Source organism: Fusarium oxysporum, chromosome III (genome assembly GCF_013085055.1).
Source record: "Fusarium oxysporum Fo47 chromosome III, complete sequence".
NCBI classification, from domain to species: domain Eukaryota; kingdom Fungi; phylum Ascomycota; class Sordariomycetes; order Hypocreales; family Nectriaceae; genus Fusarium; species Fusarium oxysporum.
Window position 1 is genome coordinate 1,814,708 of NC_072842.1, and position 19,318 is coordinate 1,834,025.

At 49.5% G+C, this 19,318-nt stretch overlaps 6 protein-coding genes across 6 annotated transcripts; 3 read left to right on the plus strand and 3 right to left on the minus strand.

Moving 5' to 3' along the window:
* Nucleotides 1–65: 65 nt before the first annotated feature.
* On the minus strand, nucleotides 66–1,252 carry FOBCDRAFT_21392 (ribosomal protein L37ae). The gene is made up of 4 exons (XM_059609370.1): nucleotides 1,095–1,252; nucleotides 1,022–1,039; nucleotides 588–752; nucleotides 66–527 (listed from the first exon to the last, which is right to left on the minus strand). Exons 1-4 carry the CDS (start codon nucleotides 1,124–1,126, stop codon nucleotides 464–466), a joined length of 279 nt encoding a protein of 92 aa, XP_059464420.1. The 5' UTR covers nucleotides 1,127–1,252; the 3' UTR covers nucleotides 66–463.
* Nucleotides 1,253–1,921: 669 nt separating this feature from the next.
* FOBCDRAFT_198482 (Saccharopine dehydrogenase-domain-containing protein) lies at nucleotides 1,922–3,428 on the plus strand (the record flags this gene model as incomplete). Its single annotated transcript, XM_059608920.1, has 5 exons — nucleotides 1,922–1,979; nucleotides 2,044–2,187; nucleotides 2,250–2,595; nucleotides 2,651–3,216; nucleotides 3,259–3,428. 5 exons carry the CDS (start codon nucleotides 1,922–1,924, stop codon nucleotides 3,426–3,428), a joined length of 1,284 nt encoding a protein of 427 aa, XP_059464421.1.
* Nucleotides 3,429–4,351: 923 nt separating this feature from the next.
* On the plus strand, nucleotides 4,352–6,045 carry FOBCDRAFT_270875 (uncharacterized protein; the record flags this gene model as incomplete). The annotated part of the gene is made up of 3 exons (XM_031176020.3): nucleotides 4,352–5,509; nucleotides 5,565–5,916; nucleotides 5,972–6,045. The coding sequence occupies 3 exons, from the start codon at nucleotides 4,352–4,354 to the stop codon at nucleotides 6,043–6,045; spliced, it is 1,584 nt and encodes a 527-aa protein (XP_031047153.2).
* A 204-nt stretch (nucleotides 6,046–6,249) lies between these two features.
* On the minus strand, nucleotides 6,250–7,568 carry FOBCDRAFT_21419 (uncharacterized protein). Its single transcript, XM_031176025.3, has 2 exons — nucleotides 7,092–7,568; nucleotides 6,250–6,970 (listed from the first exon to the last, which is right to left on the minus strand). Exons 1-2 carry the CDS (start codon nucleotides 7,386–7,388, stop codon nucleotides 6,410–6,412), a joined length of 858 nt encoding a protein of 285 aa, XP_031047158.2. The 5' UTR covers nucleotides 7,389–7,568; the 3' UTR covers nucleotides 6,250–6,409.
* Nucleotides 7,569–8,256: 688 nt separating this feature from the next.
* On the plus strand, nucleotides 8,257–10,607 carry FOBCDRAFT_258294 (chaperonin Cpn60/TCP-1 family). The gene is made up of 4 exons (XM_031176055.3): nucleotides 8,257–8,661; nucleotides 8,799–10,191; nucleotides 10,241–10,414; nucleotides 10,468–10,607. Exons 1-4 carry the CDS (start codon nucleotides 8,603–8,605, stop codon nucleotides 10,483–10,485), a joined length of 1,644 nt encoding a protein of 547 aa, XP_031047188.3. The 5' UTR covers nucleotides 8,257–8,602; the 3' UTR covers nucleotides 10,486–10,607.
* Nucleotides 10,608–11,468: 861 nt separating this feature from the next.
* Nucleotides 11,469–14,716, minus strand: FOBCDRAFT_130234 (Pleckstrin homology domain-containing protein; the record flags this gene model as incomplete). Its single annotated transcript, XM_031176060.3, has 3 exons — nucleotides 11,469–13,644; nucleotides 13,719–14,415; nucleotides 14,467–14,716. 3 exons carry the CDS (start codon nucleotides 14,714–14,716, stop codon nucleotides 11,469–11,471), a joined length of 3,123 nt encoding a protein of 1,040 aa, XP_031047193.3.
* Nucleotides 14,717–19,318: the final 4,602 nt, after the last annotated feature.

The following is a 19,318-nucleotide window of genomic DNA, read 5'->3' on the forward strand; positions in this document are numbered from 1 at the left end:
GGGGAATCGGATCAGACATGAATGTTGTCGAAATCGGCTCTGGTTACTTCAAAAAGAATATTCTACCACACTTGTGAGCCCCACTGTACGCAGCCGAGAGTGACGGAGAACCTGCTGCGGCGCAAGATACGGTCCTGACATGGAGGTCATGATGTAGACACTTGGGAGCCGGCCTGTTCGTATCGCTTGGTCCAGTTTCTGGGCGATGAGTAGACTCTTGTGATGGCTGAAAGATGACAACAAAGTTCTGTTAATTTTGTACTTGCACGGGGCGGGAGAGTTGTTGAATGGGTCCGAAGCCTGCAATTCTTTTTTGTTCATTGCTAATCGATCGGCTTCTATGTGATCGAAGATCGGGTGTTGACGTCCAGATCGTCAACTCGTAGTGTAGGCACGAAATCCATATCCCCCGTACACCATACCGAAAAGCAAAGCCGTTTTCTCCTTCCGCTAGAGTCCATCCTTAAACCTCAGCAATCTCTCGGAGACGTCGCAGAGTCGATCGCATGGCGGCGGCAGCAGGTGTGCTATTCTTGGTTAGTGGTTCATCCTTATATGCATTATTCGATAGAGTGGGAAGAACGAACGCAACGGTGTAAGCACCACCAGCAACGGTGCGCTTGCAAGACTTGCAATCCCAGATGCCGGTAGCCTGTCGCTTGACGGTGACCTTTCCGCAGAAAGTGCAGGTGTACTTGGCGTGCTGGGTGACTTCCATCTTCTTGACCTGCTTTCGCAGGGAAGCACCGTAACTAGAGACCAAGATGTTAGTTTTCGGTGGTATCAGTCTACCCAGTCGTTGCATATCCAATCTCCCCTCCTGCCTCGTGCCGCCCTTGGCCTACTCGTGGAACTCCCCCATCTGTATCTGTGGCCTAGCTTGTGCGAACCCTAGTCCACCGCCTGCCTTTGAAACAGTTGTCGGGACCAGGAAGAGAGCCGCGGGTAGCGTTACGGAAGAGAGCAGAGGGAAATCGTTGTCGATATGCTTCGGATATGGGATTTTCGTCGTGAAACTTACCGGGTACCGTATTTACCGCTGCGAACTTGTTAGCTGTCGTTGCTCTGGTTTTGAGCTGAAGGGCAATACATACGTAACACCGACCTTCTTTGTTCGCTTGGTCATCTTGAAGGTTATGTGTCGGACGTCTTGGAAGGAATAAAGACGGCGGAGGTGAATGTTGCTCGACTGTTGGAGGCTGACACTGAATGTTGCAGAGGAAAGAACTTGTGGTCCTTAGGGCAAGCCCATTCAGGAAGCGAGTGGGTCCCACTTTCTTGAATTTTTTTTGATATGATCGGAAGAACCTCGGCGAAGTGAAAACCTTAAACCTATGGGCTCACGTGCTTCGATTCGGCGAGACTGGAGATCTTGTTCGAACATGACTCGTGCACGATCTCTTTCATTTGAAGACGTCTCTTGAGGTAGGTACCTATATAGGTACCTAGGGTCGTCAATCTTCGAGGTGGAAAGATACTTTCAATAAACTTCTTTGTCAGTTAGCTTGAAGGGCATATGCTTTAATAACGGAGTGAAGCTCTTTGCTACACTTCCTCGCTCAAGTTCGGAATCTCTCATGTCAACTTAGCCCATGTGAAGGCATCATCAAATCTCATTCGTTCAGGACCAAGTTTGTTGATGAGCGCCACCTTATCGAGATAAGATCCTAATGTTAGGAGCGGAATAAACGCTCTGAGCACCTACAAGGGTGCCTGGCCACCACCGCCAAACTGATCGTCCCTCGGCATCATGATACCAAAGACAGTAACCCCAACTTGACCGTCTCGAACGCAGTCCTACATAGTACCTCGCTTTTATCAACTCACATTGACTACATAAAGTTTTTGTTCTCGTCTACCTTCAATTGACCCTAATATCAAGTCTTACTTAATTCCTCCCCGAATCAATTGCCGATTGAAAATGCCCCTTGTCAAGAATCATGGCCGTCAATACGACATCGTTGTCCTTGGGGCAACTGGTGAGTTCTTACTTCTAGTTGAGCCTATAAGTAAGACTATGGCCAAATTCTGACTATATCCAAGGCTACACAGGAAAATTGACGGCTGAATACATTTCAGTGCACCTTGCAACTGACCTGAAGTGGGCAGTCTCTGGTCGTAACGAGTCCAAGCTAAAGGCTGTTGTTGAAGAGTGTCGGGAGCTCAACCCTGATCGACTGCCACCAGGTATCGCCCAACAACATTCCTTATTGATCCTATATAATCCACAGGCTGATGATTACAATTAGCCATTGAGGTCGTAAACCTGAACGACGCCGATTTGAGTGTTCTGGCAAAGAAGACGTGTATTATCGTAACCACCATTGGACCATATAGCCTGTACGGTGAACATGCTTATAAGGCTTGTGCCGAGGCCGGAACCCACTACGTAGATGTCACTGGCGAAGCTGCTTGGGTTCATAAGATGATCAAGACATATGAAGCAACTGCTAAACAGACAGGTGCCATCTTGATTCCACAAGCTGGAATTGAGTCCGCTCCCGCCGATCTCATCACATGGACCATGGCCAAGGCTATTCGTACTGACTTAGGCTCTCAGACAAGAGATGTGGTCGTTTCTCTCCACAAAATCAAGTGAGTACAGCTCTTGAACAAGAAGGAATAGTTTAAACAACTAACTGAGTCATAGCTCGGCACCATCCGGTGGCACACTCGCTACCGCCTTAAGTATCTGGGATGTCTTCTCGCTTCAGGAGATCAAGGAGGCTAGTAGTCCGTATGCTCAGTCACCTATCCCACGCAACAACGAGCCCACACGGCCCAGGAGCTCCATTTTCCAGATGATTTTTGGCGTTCGGACCATACCAAATCTTGGGCTCCAGACCACGTCTGTCACGAACTCAACTGATGTTGCAGTTGTTGAACGCACCTGGGGTCTCCTCTCCTCTACGCCATCCCGCAAAGATGAGTTTTATGGTCCCAATTTCGTTTGGGTAGAACATATGAAAGCCCGCAACTGGCTCCATGGGATCTTTATTCATTGGCTTCTTATTGTCGGTGGGATCTTACTCGTATCAGTTGCACCATTGAGGAGCTTTCTCAAAAAGCGTGTATATCAGCCTGGGGAAGGTGCTAAACGTGAGGACACGGCCAAAGATGAACTCGAGTATCGTGGCATCGCATATCCTGATTCGGAGAAGGCTGCTGGCAAAGCAGCTTTCTGCCGTATGTGGTATCATGGTGGCATGTACTTCTGTAAGTTTGAAATGCAGAACGGCCATGAACTCTTATTGACAGTTTTGCCCACAGTGACAGGAATGCTCCTTGCTGAGATTGCCGCAACAATTCTTGAAGACGACATTGAGCTCGATGGCGGATCTTATACACCAGCGTGCCTAGGTCAAGGTTTGGTTGACCGCTTGGACAAGTCTGGATTCAGGACAGATGTCAAGATTATTGATGCTTGAACCCGAATCAGCAAAGTAAAGACAGGACGTTTGCATACGATGGAGAAGCAATGAAACAACAGGGCTACATCACCTTTGCGCAGACGAAGATCATTCAACCCGAAACCGATGAGGGAAATCATCTGCTTGGCTGATGTTTCATTTCCTAGATAAATATGTTGCCAATCTGCAGTTTCACGCTCTTACGTCGCTGGCCCTTCATTTTTACATTACGTAGGCTCGCTCTCGGTCAGGCATTCAATGTTATTTACTGGCAGAAGCTTCATCATACCTAAATTCGGCCATCGTTCACTCTTAGATAGAACGTTTTTGATAACTCGCCAAGCTCAATGGCTACTATTGACTTTCTTTGTCACTGATATTTGTGTCGTCAAAATGCCATGGAATCTTCCTTCTTATTCAAATGGTAGAAGAAACCTTGAGAGCTCGATCTGAGGCGACAAAAATACCTTCATGGATTTAGAATTTCTTAGGATAAAGTTAGTGAAATCTTTAACCAGTTTTCCTACGCTCTTGTTTACAGTCAGTCTCGAGTCTTCTGAGGTCCAAAAGCTTATCTTATATCAAGGTAGAATTACATAGTATGCTTAAAAGAGAAATGCCAAACTGCCCCACAAAGAGCTTTCAAGCGAGCACGGTGGATCATTAGGTTGCTCTTCGCGTCAGGTCGCGGAAGTTTGGCAGACGTCATTAGCACCAGTAACCAACCCATCAACCCCAGGAAAGTTCTTCACCTCAACACCACAACAGCAATTAATTCTTCGTCGTTCAAACCCGACCACACTCTTGGCATCATTTCAATCGATCTTTACGGTCCTTAGCGGAGTGATCCGCAGTACCAGTGTATCACTTGCGCCCTGAGAGATTCGAATCGACTTATTTTCCCGACTCCATCATTTCAACCTTCACTGGCTTAAACCGAAATGGATCCCCATACCACCTCATCAGACGCCGTACTTAATGAGTCGTCGCCATTACTCCCTACCACAGAGAACAGGCCCAAAGGAACACGATCAGTTACCTTCAGCGACAACCCTGTCACAAAAACCTTTGAACCTACTCGACAACAATTTCAACATCGATCCCCCGGGCATCATGCTGTTGGCTCCGTCAGCGGCGCCGCTGGTGGCCCTCCCATGCTCACAGCTCTGAACAATAAGCTTAGGAGACGGAATAGCCAAGGATCGGTGCCTGCAGTTGCTAATCTATCTTTTGGGCCCAAAATTGGACCTCAACGCAGTACGAAAAAGACGGAAAAGCTTAAGCTGCTTCCCAACACCGACCTGGACGACCCTGAAGATGAGGAGAGTGGAAGAGATGTCTATTCTCAGTACACACGTATCAAGGATCCTGCTGCGCGGAGAGATGCAGCGAAACTAGGAAAAGCGGATCGAGACCGACTGCCGCGTGTCACGGCATATTGCACTGCAAACCGATACGAGATGGAAGCCCTGATGAGATTCCTAAAGGGAAGAGGAAAGACCCGAGGCGCAAACCCCAAGCTCATCGACGAATGCATATATACGCCGTATAATTATACCGCCAAGAACGCGCGCAGTCGCGATCCAGTTCAGAACTATGAACGCCGGCATTCAACTGGAGGTGACGCCATTGATGTCGCGCAACAGCGGAGCGACTTAGCTGACTTACATTCAGAAGAGGCCGGTTCAGAGGCCCATGGCCACAATGGCCACGCCCATAACGATGCTAACGGCAACGGTAATGGCTCTCACATTGACAGTGCAGATCTGCTGGGCTCGGCAATAGAAGATCACGACTCGATAAGCGAGACCAATCCCGATTTTGATACGCAGGTGCATACACCCGAGGTGTTTCTCTTTGATTATGGAGTGGTTGTCATCTGGGGAATGACCGAAGCTCAAGAAGCCCGGTTCCTGAAAGAGATCGCCAAGTTTGAGACGGAGAAGCTTGCCCCAGATGATGTCGAGACTGAGTTGTTCAACTTTTACTACACCAAGGATTATCAGGCCCGTATCTATAACGACTTTATCACTCTCCGCGACAAGAACAACTACATGACGAAATTAGCTATTTCTCATGCACTGGCGCAAAGTGTCAAAGTAAGTCAACCTGCCAATATGAGTTGTATCGGGACGATTTGCTAACAGCTTGCAGACCTCACTCTTCGAAGAGCTGATTGCATCAACAGTCGATACATGCAAAGATATTCCTACACAAATAGCCACAACAGGGAAAATTGCACTTCGGCGATCACAGATCAACATGCAGATTGGAGAGCTTTTCATTCTTCGCATCAACATCCACCTTAACGGCTCAGTCCTCGATACACCTGAGCTCTTCTGGGTAGAGCCCCAACTCGAACCCGTGTACCAAGCCGTCAGGAGTTATTTAGAGATGGATCAACGCGTTGGACTTCTGACAGAACGTCTCGATGTCATAGCAGATTTGTTGGCTGTGCTAAAAGGAGAGCTTAGTCATGGCCATGACGAGAAGCTTGAATGGATCGGTATGCTAAGCGCCGTCCTATGACACATACAGTATGCTAACCACTTCCTTGCCAGTAATTGTTCTTATTGCGGCAGAAATTCTAGTTGCAGCTGTCAATATTGTAGTAGACTTATATGTCGGCGAATAAGCTTTTGTTCAACCATGGTATCTCACCCATTCTTTTATTGGGGAAGGAAGGAGAAGAAGAAATAACAAATTTAGCTAGCGGAGTTTGATATTGTCAGTCTATGTGTTATAGTTTGGTATAAAAACCCACAAACGAGGCGACCAGGAGTACGTGTAAAACTTGCAGATATTAGATAGATGACTTCGCGGTTAGGTCTAAGAACGATGCGCGCGGAGAAACTGCGTTTCTTAATCTATATGAATCCTTTCTCAGAACTTAGTTCTTTGTTGTGAAAAGCATCTAATTACTAGTACATGGGTTGATGTCATGACATGCGAAATTGTATACCCGCCAAAACGCCCCTAGAGACATTGAATGGATGTCCTCATTCCTCTACTTTCTCGCCAGCCTGTGTATCTTGATCCTCAGTGTCATCACCCATCTCTATGTCCTCGTCCTGAACGAGTTGCTTTGACTCAGCAGGCTTATCATCCTTCTTGTCAGATGCGGGGCTTTTCTTCGATTCATCGCTCTTGGCCATTGCAAGTTCGAATTTTGCCTCGTATTCATCTTTCTCACCATCAGAGAGACCCTTCCAAATACGAGTAAGCTCATCCTCAATGTTCACAGGGATTTCATTGTCCTTCTCCTTGCTCTCGAGACCAGGCCGTGTTTCTAAGCAAAACAGCTCGAATGCACTGGTGGGCTTCTTAGAATCGCTCGCAGAGATACCGTTGGCATGAGCCGGCTTAGGTTGGCTTTCTGGGGGGTGTGAGAAGGTTTCGGAGGTTGGGGAGCCTGCGGTGTTGGTAAAAGATGCAGCGACTGGTGCCTTCGAGTCGGAATCAGGCATCATCGACTTTCGGTGGCCTCTCTTCGTACGCAGAGGCTTATCTTTGGGCTTCTGGTGGTTAGCTAACTCACTTGGTATGGTGAATTGGTAGTCCTAATCCAAGCGCAAAAGCATCAACATTGAACCGGGCGCCGTAAGTAGTAGAGGCGCGGCAGGCCGGTAGAGGATTGCCAGGCAAAGGGAGAAGAGGGATGGGAAGAAAATAATAGCATACCGTAGGGGGTGGGCTTGGGCTGCCGTCTGAGTCCTCGACGTTTGCGCTCGTGCGCTTTGCGAGCTGTTCGAGTAGAAACGCGCGCTCTATTCGCAACTTTTCAACCTGGCGCTTGATACGGGCAAGACGAAGTCGGGCGGCATCATTGGCGTCTTCAACTTCATTGGTGCGGTTCTTGAGTTGAACACATTTTCGACGATAGGCCTCCTCCACGGAAGGAGGGAGTGTAGAAGGAATCGCTGGAGTGCGAGGAGGCAGGTCAGCTTCTGATGCCTTGCGCTTGAGTGTTATGGGCATGCTGCGCGTTTGATGTGGAGGCGAGGGTGATGATGAGAGAGCGGTGAAAACAATACAGGAACTGCGCGACAAGGAGAAGAGTGTGGTTGTGAAGCGCAGGGCAAATGAGGATCGTGTGGTAGATGGCGTAAGGGATGTGCCTCAGCCTTAACTTGAGCCGTGAGTTTGAGGGTTGGAGCAAACCAACAGAACCCACCAGGAGCGATCGTTGGCAGTGAGCGATTCTGTCATGGGCGAATGACTTACCGGGCATGGTTGGCTAGCTACCTAGGCAGGTATGAATCACAGCTAATGATATGGCCTCTACGATTGGTATGTATGTATGTTGCTGGAAAAGATTCGATTATGAGACGAGAAAAGATAATTGCGACGTCGACTGTCGAAGTTAGCTGTGAGTTCAGGAGTGATTGCTTGACGCGTGACGATTCGCTAGGTTGTTAAGCTCACTGAATCACTCACTGATGGGCGGTGTCTACTGGAATCTGTAATTGATGAACGCTGAAATCGATCAGACAACGAGACAGAGAAGAAGCTTCGTCACCAAGGCGAGAGGAGCTAGTACCTATGGTGCTGGTCGTGGGTATCAGTATAAAAAGGTGTTAAAAGTAAGTGTGTCAATCAGCCATCACGAGTCGCAAACCTGGACAGTGTACAGTCTGTTCCCGTCACCAAAGCTTCGCGGGCGTGTTCGTTAGCCACAACGGCATGCAAGGCTGAAAGACTCCTTCAGGGGGTGTGGCGCAGACCACCTCTGATTGGGCAGCCAGACCCTTGAATCTGCCCCTCAAATTGAGGCTGTTATCAGCAAGAATGCTTATAAGGCACCTAGGCTGCTAGGTTAGGTTTTCAGCACCTTGGGTAGCTGATCCGGGGTTCTCAAATATAATAATATAAGCGATTTTTGCTTGCCTTCGAAACTCCTCAGACTCAGCACCCACTCATTCGCAATTAACTGTATTCATCCTTGTAAGGTAGAGTACCGCCCGGGCAGGAGCGAGCTCTGAGTGCAGGCAGCCGGGTACGTACCTACTACCCACTAAATCGCCCCGTGGAAGTTTTTCTGACTTGGGGTGGTGGGACACTGAAGCTAGTGGGCGAAATCTATCCATCAACAGGAGTATCACCTTGACTTTCAAACCAGACACATACTTGACGACATATCTTATACAGCCACAACCAAGAACGTCGCCTCCTGAGCGCTGTGGCCGTCGAAGATGTCGCTCAATATCCCCAACGCCCCTAACGCGGGCTTGTTTAAGCAAGGTTATAACAAGTGAGTTGCTCCCCTCCTTGTGCTGGTAGCTCCCCGCCTCTTTACTTGTCTCCTTACAAATGCCACTTTCATGATCACGACAATCAGGATATGAAATTTTATGAATCCGACTAACAGTTCTATCTCTTTCTCAATAGCTACGACTCCGAAGATGGTGCTGTACTTCGCAATATCGACGCCTGCAGAGCGATTGCGTCCACTGTTCAGACCTCGCTTGGCCCCTATGGCCGCAACAAGGTTGTCATCAACCATTTGCAAAAAATGATTCTTACCTCTGACGCTGCGACCATCCTACGCGAACTCGACGTTGTCCACCCCGCCGCCAAGCTCCTCGTCATGGCTAGTCAGCAACAAGAAGCCGAGATGGGCGATGCTACCAACCTTGTCATTGTCCTCGCTGGCGAGCTGCTTCGAAAGGCAGAGGATCTGCTGCGCATGGGCCTAAAGACATCAGACATCGTCATCGGCTATGAGAAGGCCCAGAAGTTTGCTCTTGAGACCCTTGAAGAGCTTGCTGTTGACAAAGTGGAGGATATGCGGGATCAGGAAGAGCTGAGCAAGGCAATCAGTACGGTTATTGCCAGTAAGCAAAACGGAAACGAGACATTCCTTGCCGATCTTGTTGCCGAGGCTGTCCTCAATGTTCTCCCCAAGAACCCCGCCAACTTTAATGTCGACAATATCCGCGTGGTCAAGATCATGGGCGGAAGCCTGGAGCAGAGCAGGGTCGTTAAGGGCATGGTCTTCCCTAAGGAGCCTGACGGTTCTGTCAAGAAGGCCAGCCGCGCCAAGGTTGGTGTCTTCACCTGTCCGATTGACGCTGGTCAAACCGAGACCAAGGGTACTGTTCTTCTGCACAACGCCAAAGAGATGATGGATTTCACAAAGGGTGAGGAGTCTCAACTTGAGACTTCCATCAAGGAACTTTACGACTCTGGCCTCCGAGTTGTTGTTTGTGGTGAACGTGTCGGCGATTTGGCGATGCACTATCTGAACCGATTCGGAATTTTGTGCATCCGAATTCTCAGCAAGTTCGAACTTCGAAGAGTCTGCCGTGTTGTCGGTGCCACCCCCCTGGCGAGGTTAGGAGCTCCTATGCCCGACGAGATGGGAAGCATCGATGTTGTTGAGACCCTTGAGATCGGTGGTGACCGAGTTACAGTCTTCCGCCAGGAGGATGAGGTTACTCGAACCGCCACCCTTGTGCTTCGAGGAGCAACCCAGAACCATCTTGATGATATTGAGCGCGCCGTCGATGATGGTGTCAACGTCGTCAAAGCCATTACCCGCGACCCGCGATTGGTTCCTGGTGCTGGTGCTACAGAAGTTGAGCTGGTTGAAAGGATACAAGCTCACGGTGAGAAGACTCCCGGACTTAGCCAGTACGCCATCAAGAAGTATGGCGAGGCTTTTGAGGTTGTGCCTCGCACCATTGCTGAGAGCGCCGGACTTGACGCCACCGAGGTTCTCAGCCGACTCTACGCTGCCCATGCCAACAGTGACGCTTGGGATATTGGCGTTGATATTGAGGTTCGTTTTGATCCATCCATGATGAATCCGTCTCTAACCCATGCCACAGAACGATGATAACACTGGTACTATCGATGCCAAGGATGAAGGTATTCTGGATCTTCTCATCTCCAAGCAATGGGCTATCAAACTTGCCACGGAAGCCGCCCGCACCGTTCTGTCTGTTGACCAGATCATCGTGGCACGACAAGCTGGAGGACCCAAGCCCCCTGGACCCAACCCTGTAAGTTCCCTTCCCCTTTTCTATAAGAAGCTTCGACTGATCTGACCCCACAGAACTGGGACGAGGACTAAATGGATAAAACTAAAAAGTTCAAAATGGGCAATGGATTTGATAATTGTGACAATCACCTGGTGTCGTGGTTGGTTAGATATCCTCTCAGATAAGAGTCAAAGCATGTGCACATGTTTATTAAGCTTGTCCAGTAGCCCCTTGTAATTTCTGCTGTGCCCTCTACTTGAATCACTCAGTTCTGTCAGACTTGGTACCGCAATTGTGGACTTCAAAGTTCAATAACCAATTCAGATGCTGTGACAAAGCTATTGCGGATGAGGAGGGTCATTCATACAAGGCAGTGATTTCTAGCCCCCATTCATTGTCGAAAACAAACAGGCAGGAGGTTTATGAGACAGCTCAGATTGTCGCTTCTAATTAAGGGTCATAACAGTAAAATATCAAGTTAAGTATTTTCATGCATCGACTTCGTTAAGTCCCTTCCCGCTTATGACTATTTACATGTGCAGATAATCCAGAAACGCAGTATATGAAAGGCAGAAAAAGGCTGTCCAGCACATCAGTAGACCCCATTATGCAAAAGGACCAGCAGAAGACAGGAGTGTAACAGGCTGTTTTCCAACATACTCCACAAGTAAATGCGAACCATGGAACATCATCGAGGCAATATCGCAGGACACAGGTAAAGCTGGATTTGACCGATTGCAGCGAATCAGAAAAAGATCTATTAATGCAAGATGATGAAGCAGGTATATACTACGAGCATAAGGTCGAATGTGCGCCAGATAGTTGGTAGATTCCAGGGGTATCGAACAATTCCAGAGGGAAGCCGGAAGAGATAATGCATCCCTTCATCGACTGAAGAAAGCAAGTAGCGAGTATAAAGTAGCAGTAGCAACAAATGCATGTGTAATAGCGTGGGAAGCATCTGAATGTTTTGGTCATGATCGGTCGTTAGTCAAGCTGAAAATAGAACCAGAGCGCTATTTCGGCTATGACAGTAAATGAAGAAAGAGGAAATGGGCGATAATGATTATGAAGATCAAGATTCTTCTGTGATTCCGCCCTCGCCGCCACCATCCTCACGCCATTCTCGACTCTTCTCCGTGAGCTTCTTGACACCGCTAACGCGGCAAGCCCATAGCCCCTCGATAGGGGTGCGGTACGTGAAAGCTCGCTGGGAGCTTATTACACCGATTGCCTGCAGGACGGCCTTTCTACTGTCGCGACTGAAAACAGCAGGATGGTTGATCCACTCCAGACTGCTCTCTAATTCAGCATCAAGGGCTGCGACAGTATTGGCGTCAATTCCAGCACCAAGTCCAAGGCCATCGTTAGATCGGCTACGGCCCAATTGCGAGGAGGGGAGACCATTTACACCAGAGATTGCCGAAGCAGGCGGTGAAGGGCTGCGTTTGCGATCGGGAGTGGTTGATTGACCTGGCGAAGCGTCGTTCGCGGGATGGGGAGTAGAGGGAGCCGAAGGAGTCGACTTGCTTGGAGGGGGGATGGGGGGGAGTCCACCTTTTCCGAGACCCTTCAGAATTGACCGAGTCTCATTCAATAGTGTGTGGGCACGGTCATGTTGGCCGCGACTGACCAGGGTGAGAGCACGGGTAAGCATGTCAGAAGTGAGGAGCTCCATACGGCGCTGAACAATACTTGGGTGAGGAGGGATGGGAGGGGAATTCTGCCATGCCTTCTTGGATCCTCCGCTGACTGGAAGCATGGTGATGGCCAGAAGAGATGGCCGAGGCATATGTGTGACAGTGCCCTCGCGCAGGATATCCCCCCAGCTAAGGTCTGCTTGGATCAATGGAACCTCTTCGACAGAGAGAGTTCTTTCATTGTCGTTGTCCATAGGGCCGCCCAGTGCTTCGAGACCCGAGACAATATTATCCCAGGGATCTTGAGGAAGTTGTTCCTGGGAAGTATTGTCAGGAAGAATGACAAGTTGTACGAGAACATCACGCTTGTCCCCAAATCGAAGATCGCCGAGGGATGCTTCCGCATCTCTGCCCGTAGCTCGCTTCGTAATTTGCAGGGCACCACTAATCTTGTGGAATTTGGCAGGAGAACCCTCGGGCAGCTTGAGCTTAAGCTTGACGTTCTGATGAGACAAGGTCTGCATGCTCCCTAGACATCCAGCGAGGCATTCTCGGAGCATCATCCAGTCCTTAACATAAGTATAAGAAGCCTTTGTTCTTGTTGACAACTCGATCATGGTATCAGGCTTGTGTGTCATCCCGAGGCCAAATGAGTGGATGGTGATTTTAGCAGCTTCAGCTCGGGACACGACGAAATCAACGCTATCAGCGTCTGAGGTAGACGCATCGCTTATCAACATGATAGATGCGATAGGGTTGTTGTACTTTCTTTGCATGAGCAGATCCATCGCAACATTGGCGCCCTCCACGACATCAGCGCGATGGCTCTTTTGGCCAACCGGCTTGATGGATGTCAGGATATTGCTCCAGCCTGGCCAGGCCTTGGTAGTCATGCCAACGATAGGCACGCCGCCGCCGCCTGAACCGAAAGTGACCAGTCCCATACGGTCACGCTCGCCAAGTGTGTTTACCATAAATTTCAGGGCATCTCGGACCAGGTTGATCTTGACGCCCTGCATAGAAGAAGAAATGGGCACGACGACGACGACATCAATGGGCACATGGACCGACTTCGCCATGGCAGGGCTTCTGGGGAAGTTCGTATAGTCGGTGGGTGCTGTCGTCGTTGATCTCGCGCCACCCCAGGAGGATGCAACCGAAGAGACTCTCTGTGGGCGCGAACGCTGCCACTCAAGTTCCTCGTCAGTTTCTGACTCGCCGCGATCATATTCGGGGCTGCGTACAGGAGATGTCTCAACAGCGTTAAGGTCAAGAAGAGCTTGCTGCCACAACTTCAGTTGATTGCGGTTCTCGAAACGGAGATGGAACTGTGGTAATTCAGCAACCGAGAGGCTGAGTGTCAGGATATTTTCGTCGATATTTCCCGTCTCTGATACTTCATTCAGGTGCTTCTTAATAAGAATTGAGCCCTTGAGAGTGCATCGAGTTGTCTTGCGCGGAGCGCCATTCTCATCCCACTGTTGTGCTTGAGGGATTTTCTTCTCCTTGACGCAAATGAGCATCTCAGCGAAGAGGAAACATTCCAACTCCTGCCATGAGACTTTATCCTTACCCACCCTGAGGGTACCATAGAGCCTCAATTTTCCGAATCTGCAGAAAAATTAGCCTTTTCGTTCATACTGACGATGATCGCCCACTAATGAAAGTGAAGCGCCGCCACTAACCTGCTAAAGTCCAGCCCGTGCCAATTATCAACGCGGTTGCGCAGACTATCGGTCATCTCTTCCAAAACCTCCGTGGATTCGTATGGGTAGAAGCGAGGCGCACTGCGAGCTGGAGATGGTGGGCGGCCATATGCCTCCTCAGCACGGTTGGTGGTAGGAGGAGGAGGCAGAGGAGCTGCAGCACCCAAATCTTCAGGATCCGGCCTCCAATTATTATCAGGCACCTCGACAGTAACCAGACATGTAAGGGTCTGTTGTTGTCGTGACCGGTTTAATGTTGGGAACTCTGAGCGAACAGTGACAATCGGCGCCGGAATAGGGTTGCGGGTCATTGGTCTAGGGCTTGCAGGTGTTGTCTCCATCGCTTGGACATCGTAGTCATGGCGTCTGGCAGGTCCGCTTTGTGTTGTCTCAGGATATCCGCCGGATGATGCAACTCCTGTGGCTTCACTGTCACTTCGAGCATGCCTCGAAGGACCATATCGATCTGATAGTGGGGCATCTCGACTATCCCTCATGCTACCTCGAGCAACGCTGTCACGGCCTCCGACGTGTTGTTGCTGCACAGGACGCCTTTGATTGCTTTCGACACTGGGAGCTCGAGCTGGCTGGTTATCCCAAGGGGTTGCTGTTGGTGTTGGCGTCATAGCGGACCTCGAATCGGTACCGACCGAACGCACCATGTTGCTAATCTTCTCTATACATATGTCAGTATGTCGCTCCAATTGTACCAGGACAGGTAGCAAACCAATATCTATAACGTTTCCTCCTCGACTTGTGTCTAAGTGGAGGGGTGCGTCACATGTCGGGCAATATTGTGACTCGAATTCGCGAATGAATTCATAGAAGCATGCCTCGTGGGAGACGTGAGAGCAAGAAAATTGTAGGATGCGCTCGCCGCGTAGAGTGTGTTCGAGCGGCTCTTCACACACTGCACATTCGCTTCCTACAAATGTGCGCTCTCGTCGTGAGCGACTTCTATCAGCGTTGGTAGCCATGACGTTGTTGTCGATACTGCCAACTCGACGGGAAGCGTTGCTAACGCCTGACCTCACTGAGCCAGCGGAGGAGACTGAGTCTTGCCCGCGGAGAGATTTGGCTTTAATGGAATGTCCTTCTGTAAAAGGTTTGGAGTCTGTGCCAGTTCGGGGTCTTCGACTGGATGCGCGTGAGCCAACCAAGCCAAGTTCTCGAAGATTTGTGGCAATTGCCTTGTCGTCGTCCCGTCCTTGACTCGATGTAGTATTGTGATCCTGGTTTTTCCGTAATCTGCGAAACATTTAAATAAGACACCTTTTCTTCGCGGTGTCTCTGGTTATTGTGTTGTAAGACAAGCACTGGTTCGACGGTTCTGGGTGATCGAGGAATTACTGGTCAAGGGCGGCTGAACTTAAAGAGTAAGGGGCGGGAATCCATGCGACGTCAAAAATTTCCAGAACGGCAAATCGAGGTAAAGACTCCGCGATCGTAATGGGCTATTTGATAAGGTCAAGCACCGGTTGACTGCAAGAACAAAATCAAACCCAATCAGAAGAGGGAGAAAATAGGATGTCGGGGCGAAAAGGGTGAAGAGACAATTATGCGGCACCGCTTTTCTGAAGAATAAACGTTTAACTGTGCGAGGTCGCTTGCGGCCGGTTGCGATTTGCGACAGGTCGGGCTGTGATGTTTCTGGCTTTGCTTTTTAGCAATGCGCGATGTGATGCTGGCCCTTGGTCATCACTCACTTTGGGTAAGTTGGCCCAGAATCACTTCTCCACAGACAGAAACAAAAGTCACAATCGTCTCACAACGGCAATCTTCGAACAATGTAATTGCTTTTGCTTTCTAGGCGCTCGTAAGACGGAGATTTTCGGTGAATGAAAGAACAACCAATTCGGCGGGTGGTATACGGAGTCGTTGAGGCGATAAGACTCGTCTATCTTGCGCTCGCTCGCTGATAGGCAGATTCGTTTCGTTTTATTAGAATAGACGATCCCACTGTCTGTCTGCTTCTAGGAGGTTGACTCCTGATGGAGGAAAGGAGAGAAAAGGGAAAGATTTGAGACGAGAAAAGAAACGAAATTACTAAAGCATCAAGAGCCAAAGTGGAAGGAAGTAAGGTATGGGCGTGGTGGGCTATATGAGAAAGAAATGGAAAAGAGAAATGGATGGATGGTAGTTTGATTTGCACCGTACGACCAGGCCATGAACCTTGAGTGGCACCAAATCCAATCCAATCCAGGACTCCTGGGCTTGGTACTAAGATGCTTGGTGCCAGGCACCGCCTATTAAGAGACGGAGGACCTCCCTTTCAGAGCTTGGCCTGTTCTTTAGGACCTTCTCGCTGGGGGGCGCCTTGAATGACTTTGCACCGGTCACTAGATACGCTACCAACCGTCAACTTCCACTCTGTACCCCTTCTCCCGGGGACTAGGGTTGCTGGTTTTTAGTTTGTCGCTCTCGCGGTGGCCGGACAGGATAGTGGATCTCCCATTAAGCGTGCAGGGGTCCTCCCCTGTACAACCACAAAAAAGGCCCGGGCTTCTGACAGGGGCACCCCCAGGACTCAGGGCCAGGGCTGCGCTCAGAGCCGAACAGTCACCACCACCACAAAGCATGGATGTATCAAACCAAGCTGGGGGCTTGTATCGATTCCCCGGTGGCCTCCCCTCAGGCGCCTACCCGGCATTTCATCTCTAACGCTTTTCTGCCCCTGGCTTTTCCAGCTTTCAGGTCCCAGGTCCCGTAGAGGTTGGGTCTTTTTCGGCTCCCAGCTGCCCGGCCTCGAGAAAGGATGGACGGGAGCCTGCCGATGAGGCGGGCCAACCACAACTGCCATAAAATCTATCCAAGGGTCAATATTCGGGGAAGTGCGAGCTTTAGGGAAAGAAACGAGCTTCCCTTACAGGTCAACTCCATTCGTAGGTTCTCTTGAGTCGAGCCTTCAGAGCATTTCAACTCGATCGGTATCGTATTCCAAAATCAAGGGCCTTCCTCAAAAACGCGAGGGGATGGGATCTGTCGGGGCCTGAGCTCCATCCAAGCGTTTGGTTGCCCCGGTTAGCGAGCGACTTGCCCTATCCAGGGAAGCCTCCTTCCTATGGGAGGGGAGATCACTGATGTGACTATCCACGCTGCTCGACTCTAGCCTGGTGCCACCACGCAGTCAGTGCACTCTCTAGACTCTCTGTGTCTGTCTATACCTGATGGCGTTGGATGGAGCTCCTTTAGGTAGGGACAGCAAGCGTCTTGGATAGTCATTCAATCCCATCCAGATCTGAAGACACCTTCCACCAGAGCTACCAGGGGCATAACTCAGGGGTCTTAAAAATCAACTCGGGCGGTACTTGATTCACGTGGCTTGGTCAAGTCGATGATCGCCGTTAAACTCACCTTCGAACTAACAAGTTTAACATCATGGTGTAAGTTAGGAGGGTACGCGCACGAGCATCAGGTCTCCTTGCCAGGCACTAGGTCATATGCTGTCTCACTTGCTTCTCCACATACGAATGTCTTCATCCCCAACGTACCGTAAGACAGGACATTTACGCGCAGTTAACATCGAGAACCAGCGTTTACTGGTCTACAGACACTTGCGTTCGCTTCACCAAGGCCATGTGAGCCAGATTGCAGGTAGTATGGCCCAGCGAGCATCAGCCTTGATTGGCAAGCCAAGCTACCATGGTTAAATACACCATCGCGAAAACATACAGGGTATTCATCTGTTAACATTCTTCGAGTCTGCAGGTATTTGGATCCGGTATGACATAGTCACTCAGCCTAGAATAATCCATCTGGAACTCAATTTAATACCGGAAACTAGACTCTCCGCTTCGCATGCTGACTCAAGTAAGAACTTGACAACTAATTCCGTGTAGGATGGCAGTGCAGCATGAAACAATTGACTGACCAACTTGCCATGACTGTGACTTAGCAAATGAACAACAATTGATACATAAGAGCGGCTTGAAATTGGTGAACTAGGCTGGCCAAATCTGGAGAATGGAATCTTGACTACAAAGTCTACATCAAAATAACCTTCAAAGAGACAGGTTCAAAGACCAGGGACGTCTGTAGGAAGAGAAACAAATTGATACATCCACACTGTATAGTTAGTCTAGCAAGGGTATTTGAGAATCATCATAAACCCCTCAGGTTCGTTGAACTTGCACCCCTGCAGGATTTCGCCAGACTATTCGACTAATTCGGAATGCAGCCACAAGCGATAACAGTTATGACTTATGTATGTATAATGCATCCAAGACAGGGCAGACGGGAAGTTGACTGTGACGAAATCTCAGTTGATGCAGGTCTACCGAAACAGTCGCACACAACTGCAAGATGGGGAAAAGTGGGCAAACATGACAGAACAAAACGAAGTCATGCCCTGTGTGTTTCAGAATGCCACCATTTCTTGGTAACGGAGAAGTTCGTTTCTATTTTGAAACGCACGTATTCCGAGACACACAAGAAACGATCGTCAGCTCTGCTGGTGGCTGATGGCTGGGCTTCTAGAAGGCCTCGAGCTTCAAACCCGGCCTGCTGGGGCTGCTACATCACCACCACGACGTCACAGGAGACGGGCAGAAGGGGGAGAAGAAGAGTTTCTCTAGTTTGTGTAAAAGCATCCTGCCTGTTGTGAAGGTGTTACCATCGTGGCGTTGACGTTGTGGGTTGGAGACAGCGTCCTTCTGTTAACCTTGATAACGTTGTCTTGCATCCCCTGAATGTTACTCGTCAGGGTTACCCATGCTGGGTCTCAGTCCAGCCGTTTGATTGGATGGGGGCTCCCCGGCAGCTATCCGCGACGGATAAGTGCCTGCAGGATTAGCATTCTTCGAGGAATCTCAATCCTGGTGTTGAAGAAAGGCCTAAAACATATCAGTGAGGGGTTTGGAATCGTAGGCCTCTGATTAAGGTGCCTTGCAGATTACACATGGCAAGATGCTACGAGTGCAGGAGCCTCAACAGCAACACTTTGTCCACGTTTTCAATAACGAGTATAAATAGGACAGTGATGCAGCAATGACCGAAAGACAGTGACAGTAGCCCAGTCTCAGAGAAAACGCAGTGATGGAACCCCCCTTGCTCAAAACACATCAGAACTAGCCCCTACTAACTTTGATCCGCAAAGGGACATGGCGCCATCAATGGTAATCCTCTCCGCTTCCCACGCCGAAATCTAGATAGGGGAAAGCTTCACTCGAAGCTGCGGTCCCGCGTATCTAGGGAATGCTTCCATAGCGATGATGATATGGTCTTGTTCACCCTGATCATTATCTCACCTTTATTCAGTACTGTTTTCCCACGGCTTTGCGCTTGGACCCTACGAGATGCGAGAGGTAAATGCAGATTCTTTCCCCAACTGCGTTACGGTTTGATCTCGCCTAGGTGCGCTCTGGGGGCAGATGATCCACAACATGGAGTTGGCTGCAGGAATATATACTGAACTTGATTTTCGTGTTGCTGATTATGCCAGCCGCAAAATTGTCAATTTAGAAACATGTATTGAATGCTTCTGCACCGAATTACAATAGCGGTCAGGTCAGGACATGAGATCACAGCGTCATATCATATTGGCTTGCATATGTATGTACAGGTTAGCGTGCTTCGATGGT